Below are 20,739 nucleotides of genomic sequence, written 5' to 3'. Positions count from 1 at the left end.
GTGAATGGGTGGATGACTGGATATGTAAAGCGCTTTGGGGTCCTTAGGGACTAGTAAGGCGCTATATAAATGCAGGCCATTTACCACTTACCATATACACTTGCAATACATAGCTTTTTATCAAGTATAGATAGTTTAATGATTAAGAATCTGCCCTCTGGATCTATAACTGTATCGAGTACCATGAAATTAATATTTTTATGTATTAAAATTGCTACTCCCCTTTGTCTAGAATTATAACAAGCTGAGAACACATTAGGAAACTCAGGTGTTTTAAGTTCATTCGAACCTCTAAGAGTTCTGTGGGTCTCTTGTAATAGGACAACGTCTGCCTGTAGTTTTTTGAGTTGGTTAAATATTTTTAACCTCTTTACTCTGGAGCCAGCTCCATTTATATTCCATGTAATGAACCTCAGTGTACCCATAGATGTTTGTGTATAACTAGGGATGTATGCTGTGTGCGTCGCTTAGACAGGTGGAGAGAATACGTCACTTGTTCATAAATAAAGAGAAGGAGAGAGAGAAAAAATGTGTGGCGAGATGCTCCCTGAGTCTGACTTTGTGTATGCATAGTTACTAATATGAGTAGGCTTGGCTTAAGTGTGTGTGTGTCCTAAACGACTGTGTGCGCTGTCTGACTGATGTAAATGTGCTGCCGTTGAGCGCATGACTGTGCGTGATTGTGCTGTGCGTATGTGTGGAAATAAAGGATGTTGTTTGTGGATGAGTGTCGAAGCAGTGAAAGAAATAAAGAAAGAAACCAAGGACAAGAGTGAGCAGCATAAAAACAAGAGGGGGAAAAAGAGGGGGAGAAAAACGGAAACTTTCCAATTAAACCGTTGACGGTTGCTTATTACGCACAAGACCACCGTTGTTTACAGCGCTGTCAGCTGCTGTTTTTTCATTTACTTACTTCTGACAAGAAAGCCTCATTTCTGCTGAACAAATTTAAACTTTTTAAAATCATGCAAAATTGCAACACGCTCAGCTGTGTCTGTAATAAAACCGCTGTAACTTTGCTCTGCTTCACTCCAGCAGCATCAGGTAATGTTCAGATGTTGATTAATGGTTTTCTTTCGTTTTTGATCTACTGCAGGATATTTTTAAGGTCATCTGCTATAAAATCCCAGACCAGGAAAGTCACCTTAATGTTTTTCTGTGTTTTATCCTCAGCTACTTTAACACAAAGGCCTCTGCTGTGATGCTTACACCTCTGATGAAGCCTCGCAAGTGTCAGCTTTCTTTTTATAGAAATAAAAACATGGAAATGTACTGATGCATGATCAGAATTATAATATTTCTGACTGTCTGAGGCAAAAGTTACCTTATTCGAATCGAATTGAATCAAAATCGAATCGATTCTAGAAATCTGTGACGATACCCAGCCCTACAATAATACAGAGAACTCCCCAAAAATCAAACAAAACCCTGTGAGCAAGCACTGGTGACAGTGGGAAGAAAAAACTCAGACAGAAGGGAGGCTAAGGGAGGGGCGGGGCCGTCTGCTGGGACCAGTTTGGGGAGGGGGGACGGTTGGACTGTTTATGGCTGAAGCTTGATTTTGTTTCTCTGTCTTTGTGATTTCACATCTCTTTGTAGTCTTTGTCTGTCTCTGCTTAAGTGCTTAGTGTTTTCAATTTGTATTTAAACTGATGTCATCTCAACAAACTGTCTTAGCAGAACTGACTGTTTATTCAGAGTTAAAAACGTCACATCATTCTTTGGTTTAGGACGTTATCATGGACCGAGCAGCCAGGAACACACAGGCACAGATGTAATCTTCAAAATGGGTTTTATTACATCCCAAAAAGGACAAAATGATTACAAAAATTCAAAATGCCAAAAACAAGGTATTTTAAGATCCAAGACCAAAACATAACTCTGCCTGCCCAGTTATTTTCTACAGTTGACAGGCTAACAAACCCTCCTGTGTCAGTGGCAGCTGAACTTCATTCGACCATGGCCTGCAATGACTTTGCCAAATTCTTCACTGAAAAAATCCAAAAAATTAGACAAGCAATTGGTACATCAACAGCAGATCCAGGATATGTACTGTGTCCACCAAAAAACTGTTTAAACACCATGAAACAGTTTCAACCTATTAACAGCAAAGACCTGGAGGACATCTTAGGTCAACTGAACTCCTCCTCCTGCTGTTTAGATGTCCTGCCAACAAGTTTTTTCAAAAAGGTCTCAAAGACTTTAGAGTCAGACCTGTTACAGATCGTCAACTTTTCTTTATTATCAGGTGTGTTTCCAGAATCACTAAAAACTGCTGTAATCAAACCTATACTGAAAAAGGACAATCTTGACAAGACACAAATGAACAACTACAGGCCGATCTCAAATCTCCCGTTTTTAAGTAAGATCATTGAAAAAGCAGTTTCTCAACAGCTCAGTTACTTCTTAAAACAGAATAATTGCTATGATGCCTTCCAGTCAGGTTTTAGACAGAACCACAGCACTGAAACCGCTCTGACCAAAGTGTTTAATGACATATGTCTGAACACAGACAGTGGAAAAATGTCAGTCCTAGTTTTACAGGATCTCAGTGCAGCATTTGATACAGTTGACCACAACATATTACTCAAACGACTGGAGAACTGGGCAGGTCTTTCAGGAACTGTACTAAACTGGTTCAAAACATACGTAGAAAACAGGAAATACTTTGTATCAATAGGTAACTTCACATCTGAGCAGACAAGTATCACATGTGGAGTTCCCCAAGGTTCCATCTTGGGACCCTTCTGTTTAACATCTACATGCTCCCACTGGCACAGATTATAAACAACAACAAAATAAACTACCACAGCTATGCAGATGACACACAAATATATATCACAATGTCACCAGGAGACCGAGGCCCTGTACAGGCTCTTGGTAAATGCATTGAGGAAATCAATGACTGGTTGTGCCACAATTTTCTCCAGCTAAACAAAAACAAAACTGAGGTAATAGTCTTTGGCGCCAAAGAAAAACGATTACAGGTCACCAGAGAACTTCAATCTATACATCTAAAAACCACAAACCAGGCGAGAAATTTGGGTGTAGTGATGGATGCAGACCTAAACTTAGAAAAACACATTAAGACAATTACAAAGTCAGCTTACTATCACCTCAAGAATATATCAAGGATAAAAGATCTGATGTCTCAACAGGACCTGGAAAAACTAGTCCATGCATTCATCTTTAGTAGGCTTGATTACTGTAACAGCATCTTTACAGGTCTACCTAAAAAATCAGTCAGACAACTACAGCTCATTCAGAACTCGTCTGCTCGAGTCCTCACTAAGACCAAAACAGTGGACCACATCAGTCCAGCTCTGAGGTCCTTACACTGGCTGCCTGTCCGTCAGAGGATAGACTTTAAAGTTCTGATGCTGGCCTATAAAGCTCTGAATGGTTTAGGACCAAAATACATCAATGACCTCCTGACCCAGTATGAACCTTCCAGATCCCTCAGGTCATCTGGATCCGGTCTTTTATCAGTTCCCAGAGTCAGAACCAGACACGGAGAAGCTGCATTCAGCTTTTATGCTCCTTATATCTGGAACAAACTCCCAGAAAGCCTCAGATCAGCTGAAACACTCAGTTTATTTAAATCCAGGTTGAAGACTCACCTGTTCTCAGCTGCATTTGAATAAAGCACCAAATCCACACTTTAAGCTTAAATTTCAAAACTTACATTTAACTACTGATTTTATCTACTGTTCTGATTTTATCTGTTTTGATTTTATATACTGTTGTTTGTTTGTTTGTTAATTAGTTAGTTAGTTTATTTGCTTGTTTTATTCAATTTTAAATCATGCTTTTTATTTGTTCTTGTTTCTAATGTCTCTGTAAAGCACTTTGAATCACCTTGTTGTTGAATTGTGCTATACAAATAAACTTGCCTTGCCTTGCCTAGGAGCTCCTTCTTGGGTTGTAAATGTGAAGGAGGAGAGGCAGAGAGGAAAGCGTTTATAGGCAAGTTTATTTAGATATGCTGTAAAGAAAATGTTACTTTGAATAGGCCAAATCACTAAAAATCACTGGTTTAAATCATAACAGAAGGCAGGTAACAAAACCCACTTATAGCCCGTCCAGACCAGCCTGAGTGTGATCTGCTTAACGCACGCCAGGCCTGCAACTGAAAATCAACTGAAGGATGATGAATGGTGGCTGTAAGGCTGCTGGATTCAGTAAATGAAGGTTGGATAAACATGTCCGCTGCAGTCTGAGAGTGCTGAACATGGTCAGCTGGGATACACGCTCGTTACAGTGTCATGGCTCACGGTCCACGTCCGAGTGGACTCCTAAAAATAATTATCGATGACAGTTTCCAGTTTGACCTAATGGAAAGACACAAGTTATCCCAGTAGCGGGAGCAGACCAACAGCTGAAACTACTGATCCAAAACAGAAGACTTGTCAGGGCTCTGTGTGCAGGCGGATGGAGAGGAGGATCCAAATGCGAGACTCTGAGACTGAATTGAAACTGAGAACCTTAGCTTTACTGGTGATAAACGAAAACATGACCTGACCAATGACACTGAGAACTAAACACACAGGCATAATTCTGAGGGTACGACGAGGAAAACACAGGGCTAATATACACAGGGCGGTAATCAGGGAATGGGCAACAGGAGGGAGACACAGCTGGGAGAAATTGGACTAACGAGACAGGGGGAGCAAAGCTGCACACACCAACATAAGACAGACTTTCACAATAAAACAGGAAATAAGACACAAGGACGCAGACTAAGAAACACAGACGTAACACGGGCAGAACTAAAAGTAAACCAGAATAAGCTGGAACATAGAACATCATCATCACCACAAGCACTAAGAGAATAAGAAAACAACCAAACACACCAAAGTAACTTGAAACGCAGATTCATCATTCAAAAATAAACCAAAACATAACTCAGAATGTCAAACTGACCCAGAACCGTGACAAGACTTTATCTCCCCAAAACAATTTCTTGATCAGATATCCATACATCAACAAATTTACATCAGGATTAATTTTGGAAAATGTGTCTAAAACAATTATATGTTGAATTGAGTGCTGTGTTTTATCCTGCGGGGACGTCACTCGTTTCAGTAAAAACATTTCAGGTCTGACTGAAATCTGTCATTTCCACCCACGAGGTGAAAGCTTCTCGTTCAGCTCCCTCTTGCCTGCTGCAAACTCTCATTACTCAGCTTCATTTTATCCTGTCAATCTTTCTATTCAAATGATGGAAATTACCTTCATTTTTTCCATTTTGCAGACTGAAATCGAACAGAGCCAGCAGTCAGCAGAAACCACACAGGCATCGACTCTCATTTATAGCTATTATGTTTTTTTAAGGTGTCTGTCGTCACGTTCAGTTTTACTCTGGTGGCTTCAGACGGGAAAAAAGGCTTGAAAGACTCCCTGATCAAACGATTCGCTGAAGACGTGAACGTTGCACAGTTTCATCCCGTTTTTGACAATAGAGGAAACTAGAGTGTGGTTTGATTGCTAAAACAGTGTGCAGTGAACAATGTGTACATTTTATTCAATGTGTGAACAATGGCTAAAGCAAACAAAACAAACAGTTCCTACTGGCCGTCATGTTGTTGTATTTAGATAAAAATAGATACTATACCTTATGTAGACCATATCTAAACAGATGCTGAGCTTCAAAGAAGATCGTTGAGTCAGTAATTAGGCTTAAAAGGGTAGCTGTGCACTCAGACTGGCCTTAGTCTGAGTTTAATGTGAGGATTGTGTGTTGTGTTCATGCTCTGCAGCTGCTCAAACGCTTGAACTTTGGGTGAATGTGATGGGAGTAATGAATACACACACAACACAACACTGTTACATTTGGAGTGTATTTATTTGTATAATAATAATAATAATAATAACAATAATAACCAGTATGCAGTGTAGCATCACTTAGGTGAGAATGTACTGCAGAAAATAATGACAGTTATAAAAATATTTTCTTCGCATGTCCACAGAGACTTGATGGTAGCTTTTAAAACTTTATTGCCCACTCCTCTTCCAAAAATCCAAACATATACAACACCAGCAAAAGCACCTCTGAGGAAGTTAACGAGGACGTGCTTTTCCCCTGCAAAGTCGACAGGAGACGCTTTGTCCAGCAGAGATTATTCGAAATGTAAGGTCTGGGCTGGAAAAAGAACCAGTGTCGTACGTATCAGAGCCTGAGTTTACCTGCCTACCTGCTGCCTGAGTTTAGAACATGTGACCAATTCCTGCAGAAATAAAATCTTTAAAGTAATAAAAAGGTTTTAGTTTAGCGTTTAAGTTCCAGTGTTTTTATGTTTATTTTTGCTGTTTTTTAGTCTTATTTTATGTTATTCCTCAGAAAAATAACCAACAATAATACTTTCTATTGCTTCAACTATCATATTCATCAATATTACCCTGACCATTCTACCATAAGGTCTTTTAAAATGTTTCATGTGATATTAATTATTATGACACCATGGGTAGTTCAAATGCAAAAGTTATTGATTTACTTTATAATAGCCCAAATATTTTATGATTGAGCAGTAGAGTGGCAGGGAGGGAGAGAGGGCTGACCCACTGTGAGTGACTCAGGGTGGAGTCAGACCTGGGCCCAGGGAGCTATACTGACACCCAGGCCAGGGTTTCATAATACTTCAACTTGTTAGTGCAAACTGCACCAAAGTAGAGAGAAACAAAGCTACAGCATCGTCTGCATACAAGAACAAACAGTTTGCAGGGTAACTGTTATTAACCTCTGTCTCTCTTCCACAGCATGTCTTTATCCTGTCTTCCTTCTCTCACCCCAACCGGTCGCAGAAGATGGCCCCGCCCCTCCCTGAGCCTGGTTGTGCTGGAGGTTTCTTCCTGTTAAAAGGGAGTTTTTCCTTCCCACTGTCGCCAAAGTGCTTGCTCATAGGGGCTCATATGATTGTTGGGTTTTTCTCTGTATCTATTATTGTACGATCTACCTTACAATATAAAGCGCCTTGAGGCGACTGCTGTTGTGATTTGGCGCTGTATAAATAAAATTGAATAGAATTGAACTAAAGAGTGGAAATGGATCAGAAATAGTATGTTCACCCACACGTCTGCTGAATAAATAAAGAGAGATAAATGGAACTGAATGCAGGAATGTGGGTTACTGTGGATCGAGCCTTTTGTCATTTGCACATCTGGACCTGAACTTGGACCAACAACAAGTCTGAAGGCACGAAGGGGAGAAAAACTGCAAAGTCGAGTCCTTTATCGTGTATGTGAGTCACATACAGAGCTGTGTGAGCTGTGAATAAGTGACTCCATTGTTTCTCTCTTATACAGCTGTTCTTTTGTTATATCTTTAAATTAAGTCTTCATTTCAAGAGTGGCCTTTTCATCCTGAAACATGAGCTAACAGTGCAAACAGCAAACAAATCAATCAGGGCATGGCCAGATGAACGCTTTGGTGCACTTCTGTGGCTGCCAACATAAAAATCTGGTCAAACAAGGAAAACAGGGTGGCTGATCTACAGTTCAGGAGAATGTGATAATATCCAAACGTAACATAAAGAGAAAATGTCATCCAAGGAAAATATAGAGGCTTCACATAATGTGCAAAAAAAATCATAAACTTCAAGAACATAAATGTAGTAAATGTGGTGTTGGGATAGTTTTCCCTTCATTGGCTGCTGACTGGTTCTTTACTGTTCTTTATAGGGCGATCGTGCCTCAAAGAGTTGGCAGTTCCTCTTGTAACCGGAAGGTTGTCGGTTCGAGCCCCGGCTCGGACAGTCTCGGTTGTTGTGTCCTTGGGCGAGACAGAGGGGCCGATGGTGCGATATGGCAGCCTCGCTTCTGTCAGTCTGCCCCAGGGCAGCTGTGGCTACACCTGTAGCTGCCTCCACCAGTGTGTGAATGTGAGAGTGAATAGTGGAATTGTAAAGCGCTTTGAGGGCCCCGAAAAGCGCTATATAAATGCAATCTATTATTAATATTACTTTTCAATGAATGTGATTCCTGTGCAGACTAAGTCACGTGTCCATGTTTACTGAAGTATTGCTCTAAAACTGTGACAGTGACTGAAAAGATCTGACATGTACGTCAAAACTCAGAAACTACAGTTTTTTATTCATTTATTTTTATGACAAGTGTAAATGTTTCCTTTCATTTGTTGAGCGTATGGTGAAGTGTAACATAATAATATATATTTGTATAAATGATCTATTTTTGATTAAATGAGGCTTCTTTCTGTAAAAAGGTTGTAGAGTCATGAAAACTGTTCAATATATGTGAAAACAAAATACAGAAACCTACTGGTGTTCTTCAGAGGCAACCACCCATTTCCAGCTAATGTGATAATAATGTAGCAGAGGAAAACTAATACCCAGAGGAGCTGAAATAATAATCTGATCATCAGCTGCAGCAGAAAAACACAGAAGGAAAAAGTCACCAGGGAATCCGGGGAAAGCCCATTCGTGCACAAAAGAGTCAAAGTTGTGAAAGAAAGTTCTTAAAACAAAAAAAAGACATTTTAATCATTATGTAAAAACCAAAATGTATAATTTAAACTCCAAATGGTTAAATTAAGCCAGATTTTACAAATACGTAAGAAAGGGGAAAAAATAAAAGTTGTACCTACAGACCCACAGAAATTCAGTCAGGACCTAATGAGATGAATTATGATCCATTAAACCCAAACTGCCGCCTACAATAGAGAGATGACACCCATGGAGAGAGGCAGTCCATGATTTACCCTCCCCGCGGGGCGCAGCAGCCCATCCCAGCTGTCTTTGTTATCCATTTATTTATTTTTAATCATGCTCATTTGTAATCCAGTATTTTTCTTTTCTGTAGCAGAACGAGGGGATGGTAACAAAATCAAAATAAGTCAAAATAAAGACAAAAATAAACAAACGGTAAATGATGGCTTATTTCAGTGTTCATCATGCTAACTGTGGAGCCATTTTTCTTGGCAGAAATGGGCTTCCATACATACACATATGAGCAGAGACGATGAATCAGGAATCATAGGTGTGCACGTGTGTTTAACCCTCTCCAGGCAGGCGTTGCCGATTTGCAACAGTTAAAAACCAACAACCTGATTACCCCACATACATATTTTATGAGTTTCTTTACCACTGCAGGACTTGGTTGTGCATTAGCAACAAAAAACTTAATTTGAGCCTGAGAGGGTTAATAATTATGAATCTCTTGTGCTTTTCTAATAGATGCTTCGACCTGTTCACCCACGATGTCAGTTTCTTTAGGATACAAAAATGCTTTACAGTTTAAAATCTTCTTTAATACTTTTTTATAGATTTAATAGAAATCTCAAAACCCAAAGAAAAATTCAGTTAAAACCCCCACACATGTTAAAAACAACAAAATAAAAACAGCCTCCCCTCCCCAACACCATTTTTAAACTATCGTAGGAACAACAGAGGATTTGATTTGACATACTGTTCTTGTTTTATTTGTTGGAAATCTTTATCTAATTTTGTAGTTTAAGGTAACTGTTGGTCTCAGGTAGCATTAAAGTCTTCGGCTCCTACCAGAAACTCTTATTTTGGAATACTAAAATGGTTCTGAAACGCCAACGCTTGAATCCCACTGAAACAGGGATGAGAACTGTCCAAAACAGGTGTCATCATATCGTCAGGTGATGGTCACGTGTTGGTCTTTTATTTATGTGGTTAAATAAATCAGGTGTCCTGTATCCACAGTCAGTTTCCTTGTCCATGGCTTCTTTAGTGGTGCCTTTTTAAAATGCCATTCAGCATGGCTCAGGTTTTGACAAAATCCAACATCTGCACGAAAAGAAAAAGAAATAAAGTGTTTCTCTGCATAATCAAACCGGAGGACGTTTTATGTTCACTCCAGTCAGTAAGACAGAAAGATGTTTGACTCTTCGTTTCTGTGACGAAGGCTGGCGGGCCGTGGCTCAGCGAACGTTCCCTCTGTGAATCTGAAGGCACTTGATGGCAGATGCTGACCTCTCCTCCTTGGTCCGCCACAGACAGACAAATGTCAAAGTAGGCTCTGAAAGTACGTTTTTTATTTTTAAATGCCATTTGCTTGGTCCACCCGCCCACCGAAAGCATAAAAAGATAAGCGAGAGATGACTGTCGGTCCATCTCACAGTACAGTACTGCTGATGTGCTAAGGGGGAGAATGGATTTATGGGGACGTGGATGATGAGAGGGAAAGGTGGGACAGGGGGAAGGCTGACATTCAAGCTGTGCATGTCCTCTCTCCTAACACTGACTTTGCCTGAAAGTTTAAAGAGCTTCGCTGTAGAAAACTGGATGTCAGTCTGGAAACAGAGACATAAGCTGCATCTGCTGATGGGACAACCTGACTGTGATGGGAAACTCTGCATGACCACGTGAAACCTTCGGGGCAGGATGTCGTCAGGGGCAGTACTAAGCTGTAGGTTACCTGTGTTTAGCTCTCAGGGCTCGAGTAAAAGCAGAACAGCAGCCCGTGCAGTAAAGACTGCAACTGTTCTGTCACACATGGAGTGGTTGACTGTACATCAGTTATTTCTACTTTAAAGGCTCATTTTGTAATGAATGAATAACTGTGGGCAGCAGTTCAGTGGGTGTCCTGCAGTGTGTCCAGATGTGTGCTTTGTTTCTTATTTCTCTTTAGCTACCCCACCATTTATTCCAGATGTTTGTCCTTTTCTCCGATTGCCACCATCAATAATGTGCTCCTAACGACTCACCCAGATGGTCCACTGATGTTTGCAAGCCGGGCCTAACTGAACTTTGATCTTTTTAACACAAAACATAAACTTTACTGCTGACAGCTTTATCATTTTGGAAACTTTTACACAGGAATTTGATGACGTATCTTTAAGACAGCAAACTCTTTAAAAACAGGCATCCACGGATTCTTCACCCTAATCCACATTAGGATGTCTAACCAACGAGTGATTCTGATCCTGGACTACCTAAAGACTTTTAGAGCGTGCATCATTTGTTGGTTGCTCCATAATGAGATGGTTAACATCAGACATGTGAAAGATCCCTGACTCAAGACCAGGAGGAAGGACGGGGAAGGGTCAGGAAGTGCCAAATCAAATATCAGGATCGGCTGATTGATGTGGATTTGCTGTGACGACGCCACACAAATAGTTTGTTTTCTTTCTTTTTGGTTCCTCTTTCTTCTTCTGCACACATGCTTGCTGCTAAATGCCAACATTTCCCAGCAGTGCCTCTCAGACCTTCTGGCTTCACGTGTCTGAAATCTATGCTGGAAAACGACTTGTGTTTGTAATGCTGGATTTGCACTAATAACCAGGGCCTTCTGGCAGGATGGGAACATAATTCAAAGTGTGATCTGCCTATAAACATGACATGCTCCTTTATTCATGCAGAGTGATACCCATTAATGATACCAGCACAGGTCCCCATGGCACAGTTTACACAAGTGCCAAAAATAAGGAGCGGCAATCGTGGCTCAAGAGTTGGGCGTTCGCCTTGTAATCGGAAGGTTGCCGGTTCGAGCCCCGGCTCCGACAGTCTCGGTCGTTGTGTCCTTGGGCAAGACACTTCACCCGTTACCTACTGGTGGTGGTCAGAGGGCCCGGTGGCGCCAGTGTCCGGCAGCCTCGCCTCTGTCAGTGCGCCCCAGGGTGGCTGTGGCTACAATGTAGCTGCCATCACCAATGGGTAGATGACTGGATGTGTAAAGTGTTTTCTAGTCCTTAGGGACGAGTAAAGCGCTATATAAATACAGACCATTTACCATTTTACCAATAAGGAGAGAAGAAGAAAATTCATACTTAAACTTCTGGTTCTGCTTTGAAATGATCTGATAAAAGACGTTTAAGCTAAGTCCTTTTGCTCATCAGGAGCCACAGGTGGTACTGCATCAAAAAAACATATTCAAAGAAAATGCTGCTTTGAAATAAAGCTGTAACTTGAACAAAGCTACACCTGAGGAATGTCTTTGGGGGTTAAAATGCCAAACAGGTAACTGTCACCTCCCTACTGCGTGTGCACGGAAGACACGTAAGAAAAATCAACTGTTTATCTCATCGATGTCAAACCAAACAAAGTCCAGCAGCCATCAGAGAGATAAACAGCCGATCTTATTAATTTAATTCTAAATAAAGCTGTCTTATTTACTAAATGAATGCTTTTCCTGGAACACGTCGAGAAATATGGTCACTAATCAGACAATACTGCTGTGGCTTGAAGGTTCTTCAACGTCAGAGCTTGTTGCGCAGCAGTTTCCCCCTGCTTCCAGTCTCTAAGCTCAGCTACTGCAAACACGTCTTGGACTGAAGCTGCTCTGTCAGAAACAGATCGCTGTGACTCGAGAGAGAAGACGAGCCCAATAAAATAAATCTGGCACCTTCAAACTCAACTCTCATGTCACCAAACCATCGTATGGCCTCATGCTTTAGCTATCTCGTCTCTGACTGTATCTTTGGTAGCAGAGGGATGGAGTGGGGTTAAATGTTGGGAATGATGGAGCAGGAATAGGTGGGCAAAGAGTCAAAGGTCGCAATGTCCGACAGAGAGGAGGGGTCACCTCTGCTGGCCAATCAGAGCCAGAATCAGAGTGATGCAGTGCTGCCATATATGTGGCGATGAGGGTGGGGCGAGCGACCTTAGATCTGTGTGGAAAAAAGAAAGAGAGCGAGTATGAATGACTCACAGGGTAAAGACTGCCATGTTTAAATAAAACATTTAAATCAAGTTTAAGCTGCATTTAACCCTTAAAGACCTACCATAGAACCAAGTCCTCCAGAGCTTATAGTATATTTTACATGCTGTGGAGCCATTTTTGGGAGCATTTCAAGTTGCTATACATCAATACAACCATTACAGCCTAAATTTTAATAATATGTATGTATTAAGTGCATAGAAATTACATAAATTGCAAAAAAGTGCAATAAACTCCAAAAACTTTTAAATCGTTTTTGCTTTTTTAACATATATTTCTAGTTAGAGAAATTTAAGAGGCTTATCCCTCAAAACTGTAAATACAAAAAAGTTGCACAAAATAGTTTCCTACCACAGGAAATTTATTTTGAGTGTCTTCATAGTTTTATTTTTGAAATACACCAATTTTTATACACTGCAGGAAAAACGAAAATAAATATTATACTGCAAATTTGCAAAAAAGCAGCATATGCATCAAAATAAACTATTTCCAGCAGTGCAATATGAGTCCTAAGCATCCCAGAAACGACTCAGGAAGTCATAAAGTCAAACATAACTTTTAAAAACACCAGTATAGGCTCATAAGCCCCTGATGGTAAAAAACTACATTTCCACAAAATGATGTCACTTCCGGTTTCAGGCAGGACATGGAGGACATGCGATAGTTCGCGCTGATGGATGTAGGAAGTGTTACAAACAGCTGATCGGATCGGCAAAGCGTGTTTCTGGAATATTATGTTTTTGTTGCTGCAAGTGCTTTTTATGCAGTTTTTGCAGAGCTGTATGTGGAAGGAAACCGTGACCTAGGACAAGCTGATGGCATCAGATGTAAGTACAACTCCTCCGGTTTCATATGTAAAAAAATGATTGCGCTAGCTCACGTGGTTGCAGTGCTACCAGCATCTAAAAATAGTTATGCAAAACGGAGCGTGCCCACTCCGACCGGCTTTAAAGGGTTAAGCGGTGTGAAGCACAGCTGCAGGTGTGCGTGTGAAAGCAGAACTCTGACAAAAACATTTAATGATGTATCAAAATGTGGACTTTTACATTCCTCTGTTTATCAGGACTTCATCTTATCACACAACGGCCACACGGTGCACTGCGCTACTGCAAACACAGACTTAGAGCATAAGTGATTACAAAACAACAACAATCCTTTCACAGCGATTTCACCAAGTTGTAGCTTCACTTGGACGATACATGCTGTAGATATCTGAGTCGACACTTTGGGCCATTTTCGGTCAGTGAAATAAACTTAAGTTTAAAAAGGAGGCTATTGTTCGAAGGCTCTGAGCATCTTTCATGTTTACAGAACTCAGAAACAAAAAGTATTCAAAACAAGTCCTGGAGGTCTCAGAAAGGAACTGAGTGTGTGTTTGAAGGAGCCATAACAGCTTTGCATCAAGGGCATACTCACTGTTGGGAGGGGGGTCTTTACATTCTCCCTCCTCAATAGCGACATCATCGATGGCAATATCTCCCTCAATACCAGAGCCTCGCACGCCCTCGATCACCATCTGCAGAGACACAGTGACAGGAAGCTCAGAGGAGGTTTGAGAGGAAGTAACTGTGGTTTCTAGAAGACTAGTTGTATATAGTACAGTGGATATACACGGTATCTGTTATATCTGTGGCTGCCATTCCAGGTCGCAGGTTGAGTTTCTTAACCCTCAGATGAGGAAATCTCCAGGTTTTCTCTCAGATTTAGTTAGCAGGCTTCCAGACTCTGTCAATTTAACCTGCTTGCTGACAGGCTTCCTCTCAGACTCTTTCCCTCCTGCTGCACATGAACCAGCTGACTGATACTTTCATTTCCTTGTTAATTAAGCTCAGAACTCGTCAATATATAAGGACAGAGAAAGCAGTTGTGTCAGCTCAGAGTGAAATAGTCTCCTCCTGATGATTTTCATGTATTTAAAGCGATTTCATAAAAGCAGCTGCAGGCAGTCTGACTGTGCTCTGAACATGACGTGTTTTCACAGATTCAGCCATTAAACATTTTTAAAGTACAGAACTTCCCCATACTTTCTGTTCAAGATCGCCTACACCTGTCTCAGTGACAGCAGTGACTCTGCCTGCTATCAAGTATAACAGGCTCCACAGGATAGGCAAACCACATCTGGGCACTTCCATGGTGGTACAGATCCAAAGCAGATGGGGATCAAGAATTCAGACTGGATCAGCCCTGGATCTGTTTATTTCCCAGCTCATTACTTCTATTTTGGATCTATTCACAGTGGCTTATGTTGCCTTAGCACAATATGTAATAGTAATGAATTGCTTCTTTATATTTCTTACGTGGTTCATAGTCCCAACACTATAATAAAACATCTAGCTGGCCAACATATAGACAGCTCTATAAAAGTTTCCCACGATCCCTCAGGACTTCCAGGCCATACTCGGCACAGATGTTCCTGTATACTACGTCAGCCACTTGGTTATGTCGATCCAAGTATGCCCTGCCTGCTAGCATCTTGGTAAATGGACTGATTCTTATGGAGCGCTTTTCTACTCTCCCAGAGTACTCAAAGCACTCTACACAACATGCCACATTCACCCAGTCACTTTCTTCTAACTAACATGCAAACACATTCATTCTGCAACTTTGGGCCAGATACTAACCCCCAAGTTGGTCTCCTCTTTTTTACCCATTGCTGTGATGAATCGTGTTAGGAACTTTGTCTCCAGTCACATACATACTTGACTCTAGTATAGGTGTTGACTGCTGTAACTGATCATGCTCTGCAGAGCATGCTTTCTGGAGCAGTGCTGCTGCTGTGGCGTGGTGTCTACAGAAGGGCTCTCTGCTCTACAGCTGCTAGTTGTTATGTTGGGTGGTGTGCAGTAAAGAGTCTGTGGATTGGTGTGGTCTGTACCTGAAAGGCTGTAGTTGGGTGGATCTTGACCTTGGCTTGACGCCAGCGGTCTCCCTGGTTACCGGTGAGACTCCAGACCAGGGTATCTGTGACCGCTTGACCTTTCTGACGCAGGAAAACGTTCAGAGCTCCTACAAGACATGAAGCAGCGCTGTTCAACGTTATTTTTATTCATCACGTGGTGTACTTGTGACACGTGGATTTCTGCTTCACTCTCACCTATATGTTTCCCATACATGTGATAATAAAACGCAAAGCAGTAGGTGGGGTTGTTGCTGACAGAGGAGCTTTTGGAGTTGAATGTCGGGGACAACAGTCTGGCTGTGTCGTCCTCCAGCCTTGGCCTTGATGTCTCTATGTACATGTAGAAACCTGACAGATCACAAAAACAGGAGTCGGGGTCAGAGGTCAGGTAAAGGGCTTACAAACTAAACAACTAACTCTAACGCTGCCACCCAGTAACATGACACCTGACTTTTTTATCAAGTTGGTCATACGACATGTTAGTTAGAGCAACAGCAGAGCAAACACTTTGTGAATCAGTCAACATCAAATGCAAAAAAATTCCCCAAGCAACAAGCATGTTGCTTCATGCTATACAGGAAAATGAAAATAAATACATTCAAAAATCTTTAAAAGTAACCTTTCACATGGTCAACATTATATTATTAAACGAGTTGAAATATAAGTTTAGAAAATTACACTATTACATAGCCAACACAATTACAAAGAATGTTAACTGAAACTCTGCTTATATATACAATATATGCTATATATATAAAGAATTTTAATTCATGGCATTGCAATAGTGACCTGTGCATAAATGTGCATATGCTTGTAGCGATACATATGCATTTGTTAAATGTGAGAGTAAAAAGATTTCAGATATATTGTTTTTAAATTTATTGTTTAAGTCCTTTTGTTTTCACTGTGAAACTTTGACTTCTTAAGAAATGTACACACACAAATATTTCAATTTTCCTGTATTACTTCTCTTTCACATTTCAGGCACTTATTGTTATTTTACTTTTAACTGTTTAATGTTACTGAAATTGCTTTGTAAGTGGTTTTATAGACGCAGAGAATGCTAAAAGTTGGGATACAGGAGAAATACTGTACACTGAGACACTTATCCCTGTTTTGGAAGAATCACCTAACCAACACGGAGGATAAAGGAACAGTTAAAGAGATGAAGGAACAGTTAGAGAGATGAAGGAACAGTTAGAGAGAGATAAAGGAACAGTTAGAGAGATGAAGGAACAGTTAGAGAGATGAAGGAACAGTTAGAGAGCGATAAAGGAACAGTTAAAGAGATGAAGGAACAGTTAGAGAGAGATAAAGGAACAGTTAGAGAGATGAAGGAACAGTTAGAGAGAGATAAAGGAACGGTTAGAGAGATAAAGGAACAGTTAGAGAGATGAAGGAACAGTTAGAGAGATGAAGGAACAGTTAGAGAGAGATAAAGGAACAGTTAGAGAGATGAAGGAACAGTTAGAGAGAGATAAAGGAACAGTTAAAGAGATGAAGGAACAGTTAGAGAGATGAAGGAACAGCTAGAGAGATAAAGGAACACTAAGAGAGATGAAAGAATAGTTAGAGAGATGAGGGAACACTAAGAGAGATGAAGGAATAGTTAGAGAGATGAAGGAACAGTTAGAGAGAGATAAAGGAACAGTTAGAGAGAGATAAAGGAACAGTTAGAGAGATGAAGGAACAGTTAGAGAGAGATAAAGGAACAGTTAGAGAGATGAAGGAACAGTTAGAGAGAGATAAAGGAACAGTTAGAGAGATAAAGGAACAGTTAGAGAGAGATAAAGGAACAGTTAAAGAGATGAAGGAACAGTTAGAGAGATGAAGGAACAGCTAGAGAGATAAAGGAACACTAAGAGAGATGAAAGAATAGTTAGAGAGATGAGGGAACACTAAGAGAGATGAAGGAATAGTTAGAGAGATGAAGGAACAGTTAGAGAGATGAAGGAACAGTTAGAGAGATGAAGGAACAGCAAGAAAGAAGAAAATGAGCACCGCAGGGCAAACTCTCCAGGAAATTTCCTTTGACCTCTGCAGCTGTCCAGGGAACTGAACGTACAACCTTGCCTCACTTTCTTTCCCATTGATCTGCACAGATGCGTTCTTGAGGCAGCAACTGTAAAAAGTGATGTCACAGTCCTGCTGCAGTTACAGCAGTGCAAGCAAATCCACCCCGGGCTCATCCAGCATGGAAACAATCGGAACAAATTAAACTGTACATGAGTGTGGAGAGACGCGGCCGTGTTTACACAGTTTACCCCAAGGGCTCGCTTTAATGAGATTCTGCTGCAGACTGAGATCCTACAAAGGAAACGAGCCACAGAAAAGGAAGAGATTTTCTAGAAGAAAATGAAAAGGAGAAAAAAACAAAGAGCCGCTGTCACATGTCAGCTGTGTGCTCTCACTTCTTTTAACCTTTGTTTACTCAGGGATTAAACTCTGAGCACGCACAGCTATTTTTATTTTTCCACGTTGTACTGTTAATCCACTTTAAGCTGCCAACTGCTGCCAGGAACATTTTATTTAAACCTTATTTAAATCTTAACAGGCAGGATGTGAGTACCTAATGCATGTTAATATATGCATTTACAACAGATTTCAGAAATGAGGGCAACACTACTCACTGTTGATAAAGGTGTGCACAGTGGGATTCAACACAGTATGAATTTAAATATAAATTTCATTACAAATGACAATATCAGCTTCATACTTTGCGTAATCTCTAAACTGTTTGTCTACATAAATAAAAGGGTTGGAGGAAAGTCAGTCTCATTCAGTCTGCTGCAGTATGAATCCTTGTCTGCAGAGATACTTTGTCTTGATCGTAACTTTGTATTGTATTTGTATATATATATATAACATTTTAATATTCTCATCCTGATTGACAAACATTATTTTCACTTGTGAGAACTTGCTGTGAGTGTCATGAACCGAAGTTCCGAGCGCAGGCAGGACCCAGTAGCAGAACACACACACTAGGGTAGGAGCGAATAAAGAAAGTAATTTTTATTGCAACTAAAGGTGTCCCGTGAGGGTAGCCAGAAAAACAACGTATGAAACCAGAAGAAACCGAGGGACCGCACAGGGAACGCCGAGAGCGGGGCTGTGAGAGGGGTGATAGCCGGGCCGAGTGAACCAGAGGGGGGTGGAGCTCCAAAAGGGGTCGAGACGGCGAAGCTGATGGTGAACCAAATCTCAGGTGGACATGTAACCCAGTGTTAAAAACGGGATTAAAAGTATAAACATTCATACTCTCACGATGGGAATAAATATTGATAAAAACTAAATTAATTATAATAAATACTGATAAAAAGCATGTAAACATAAGTTTAATATGTACATATGTATATGTGGTATATAGATGGTGTGGGGGCAGGACTTAGTCCTTTAGAGTGTGTTTGTCAGATCCACTGAGCGACCAATCATTGGCCGGTCTGACCCTCCCCCCAGTCTGTGCGCTGCTGAGACACCTGTGCGTGCCTTCGTGTGCCAGTAAGATACGCCAGAGACACAGACGGTGAAAGATCAGTTTACCCGTGCGGCGAAGAAGCTAGCTGGATAGAGAAAGTCCTTTTTTCGGCAAGAATAATAAGAGTGATACTGTATTCCAGAGGCCGTGAGCCAACGTGAGCACTGTGAAGCCCCGTGTAGCATTTGTTGCTTCGCATGGTAAGTCCCAGGCAGCACACGTGCGCTAGCATAGCATGCTACTTGCCGCTAGCTCTGATGCTAACTTCCGTTAGCCATTTTGCAATGAAAGTGCCTTTTCCGAGGCTAAAGCAATTAGCACTGAGTCTGCTGCACTTTATATGAGATGTTCTTTAAAGGTTTATGTCACATTACTGTGGTATTGATGTATAATGTATGGTTTTGTGCGACGTTATGTTAGCACATGTTCACTTTTCTCATGGTGCTAATTATAGTTCTGCACAATTAAGTATTAGCAACGTGAAATTAAGTGCCTTCACCTGCACTGTACTTAGCTGAAACTTGATAAGTCTCAAGCCAATGTGTATTTTTAATGCACTGCTGAGCTATTTTGTATTGTTTTAAATGTGTTTCCTATGCACTTTTTTCCCTTTGAAATGAGAATAATTTGTTGTACAACATAGAATATTTTGAAGAAAATTTAGAAGCACTACAAGCAACCAGTAGTAATAATAAGTTACAGGCATGATAGCTTAAATGTTGAACTACTGTGTTCTGGCCTGGTCCCCAGGTCAGGTTTTTTCCTTTGCTTATTTGGATTGGATTGGTTTTGAGGACCTGAGAAGAATCGAGGATCCCTTTTCCAGTACTGGATGGCGAGCCCAGCCCAAAGAGCCGGATGAACTGGTAGATTGTAACCCGACTGGTTACAAATACACTGAGTGACTACTGAACATTGAAAGACTGAAATTGACTTTAAAAAAGACACAAAAGACAATATATCCTTAGGTCGACCATTTGTGGGGTTTATTTTATTTTGTTTTCAAGAAGCGCGCTCTACTTTTGTTAAATGTGCACAACTTTAATAATTGCTAATAAATGCAATTGTGTTTTCTACACCTACTGTGTACAAGTCCTCTGTTGTCATACACCCTTGGCTCCTACGAATCTAGAACCTGTCTGATCTGGTCCATATTTCCCTTCTGTCCGCGTACTGTGGTTAAAGGTAACTATACTGCCCGCACTACATGCAAAGAAGGCAAGAAGTAGCACTAACAGGTCTAGTATTGCACCACCAGTGTTACATAAGTAAAAGTGGCGAGCCAGCCAGGAGCCTAGAGTGTTGTGTGACAACATTGGAATCCTCTTTGACCCTTGATCAGACGCTCACATACTATGAAAATGGATTTTGTCGAGAAGTATGCCGTTAAAGTACCAAATGCCATTATTGTTAGCGGTGTTACAGATAGAGAGAAAGACAAAGAGGTATTTGAGTTTCTGGAGCAACATGGTACTATTCGTAGAGTACTCGCTGTTGATGATGACTCTTCTGCATTCCACAAAAGCCAGATTGTAGAGTTCGAGTCCGGTGCAGCCGTTGAAATATTAGCACCTAAGCTGCCTTACCTCTTACAGTCCACTGACAATCCAGATGTCAGTTACCGCATTCGAGCCTTAACTGACGTCTATACTAAGACCGTAGGGGGCAGTGTTACTGAGGCTTACATTAGCAACCTGAAGGGTTTAGCCAAGTTAAGTGGGAAGGA

At 40.9% G+C, this 20,739-nt stretch overlaps 1 protein-coding gene across 1 annotated transcript in view; it reads right to left on the bottom strand.

Annotated features, from left to right (window-relative positions):
* Positions 1-5,826: 5,826 nt before the first annotated feature.
* The window catches only part of LOC147306332 (MAM domain-containing glycosylphosphatidylinositol anchor protein 2-like), a 153,865-nt gene continuing 138,952 nt past the window's right edge, over positions 5,827-20,739 (bottom strand). The window contains exons 14-17 of the mRNA XM_086274306.1: positions 15,734-15,886; positions 15,515-15,645; positions 14,056-14,155; positions 5,827-12,589 (exon numbers count right to left, since the gene is read on the bottom strand). Of these exons, the coding sequence (XP_086130432.1) occupies positions 12,501-12,589; positions 14,056-14,155; positions 15,515-15,645; positions 15,734-15,886 (473 nt within the window). The 3' untranslated portion in view covers positions 5,827-12,500. The remainder of the gene's footprint in view (positions 12,590-14,055; positions 14,156-15,514; positions 15,646-15,733; positions 15,887-20,739) is intronic.

Source organism: Aulonocara sp. 'chitande type north' Nkhata Bay, linkage group LG19 (assembly GCF_057382095.1).
Source record: "Aulonocara sp. 'chitande type north' Nkhata Bay isolate Kocher_YH1m ecotype deep benthic linkage group LG19, A_spYH_male_GT1.1, whole genome shotgun sequence".
Lineage (NCBI taxonomy): Eukaryota > Metazoa > Chordata > Actinopteri > Cichliformes > Cichlidae > Aulonocara > Aulonocara sp. 'chitande type north' Nkhata Bay.
This window is presented reverse-complemented; position numbering and strand designations above follow the sequence as displayed.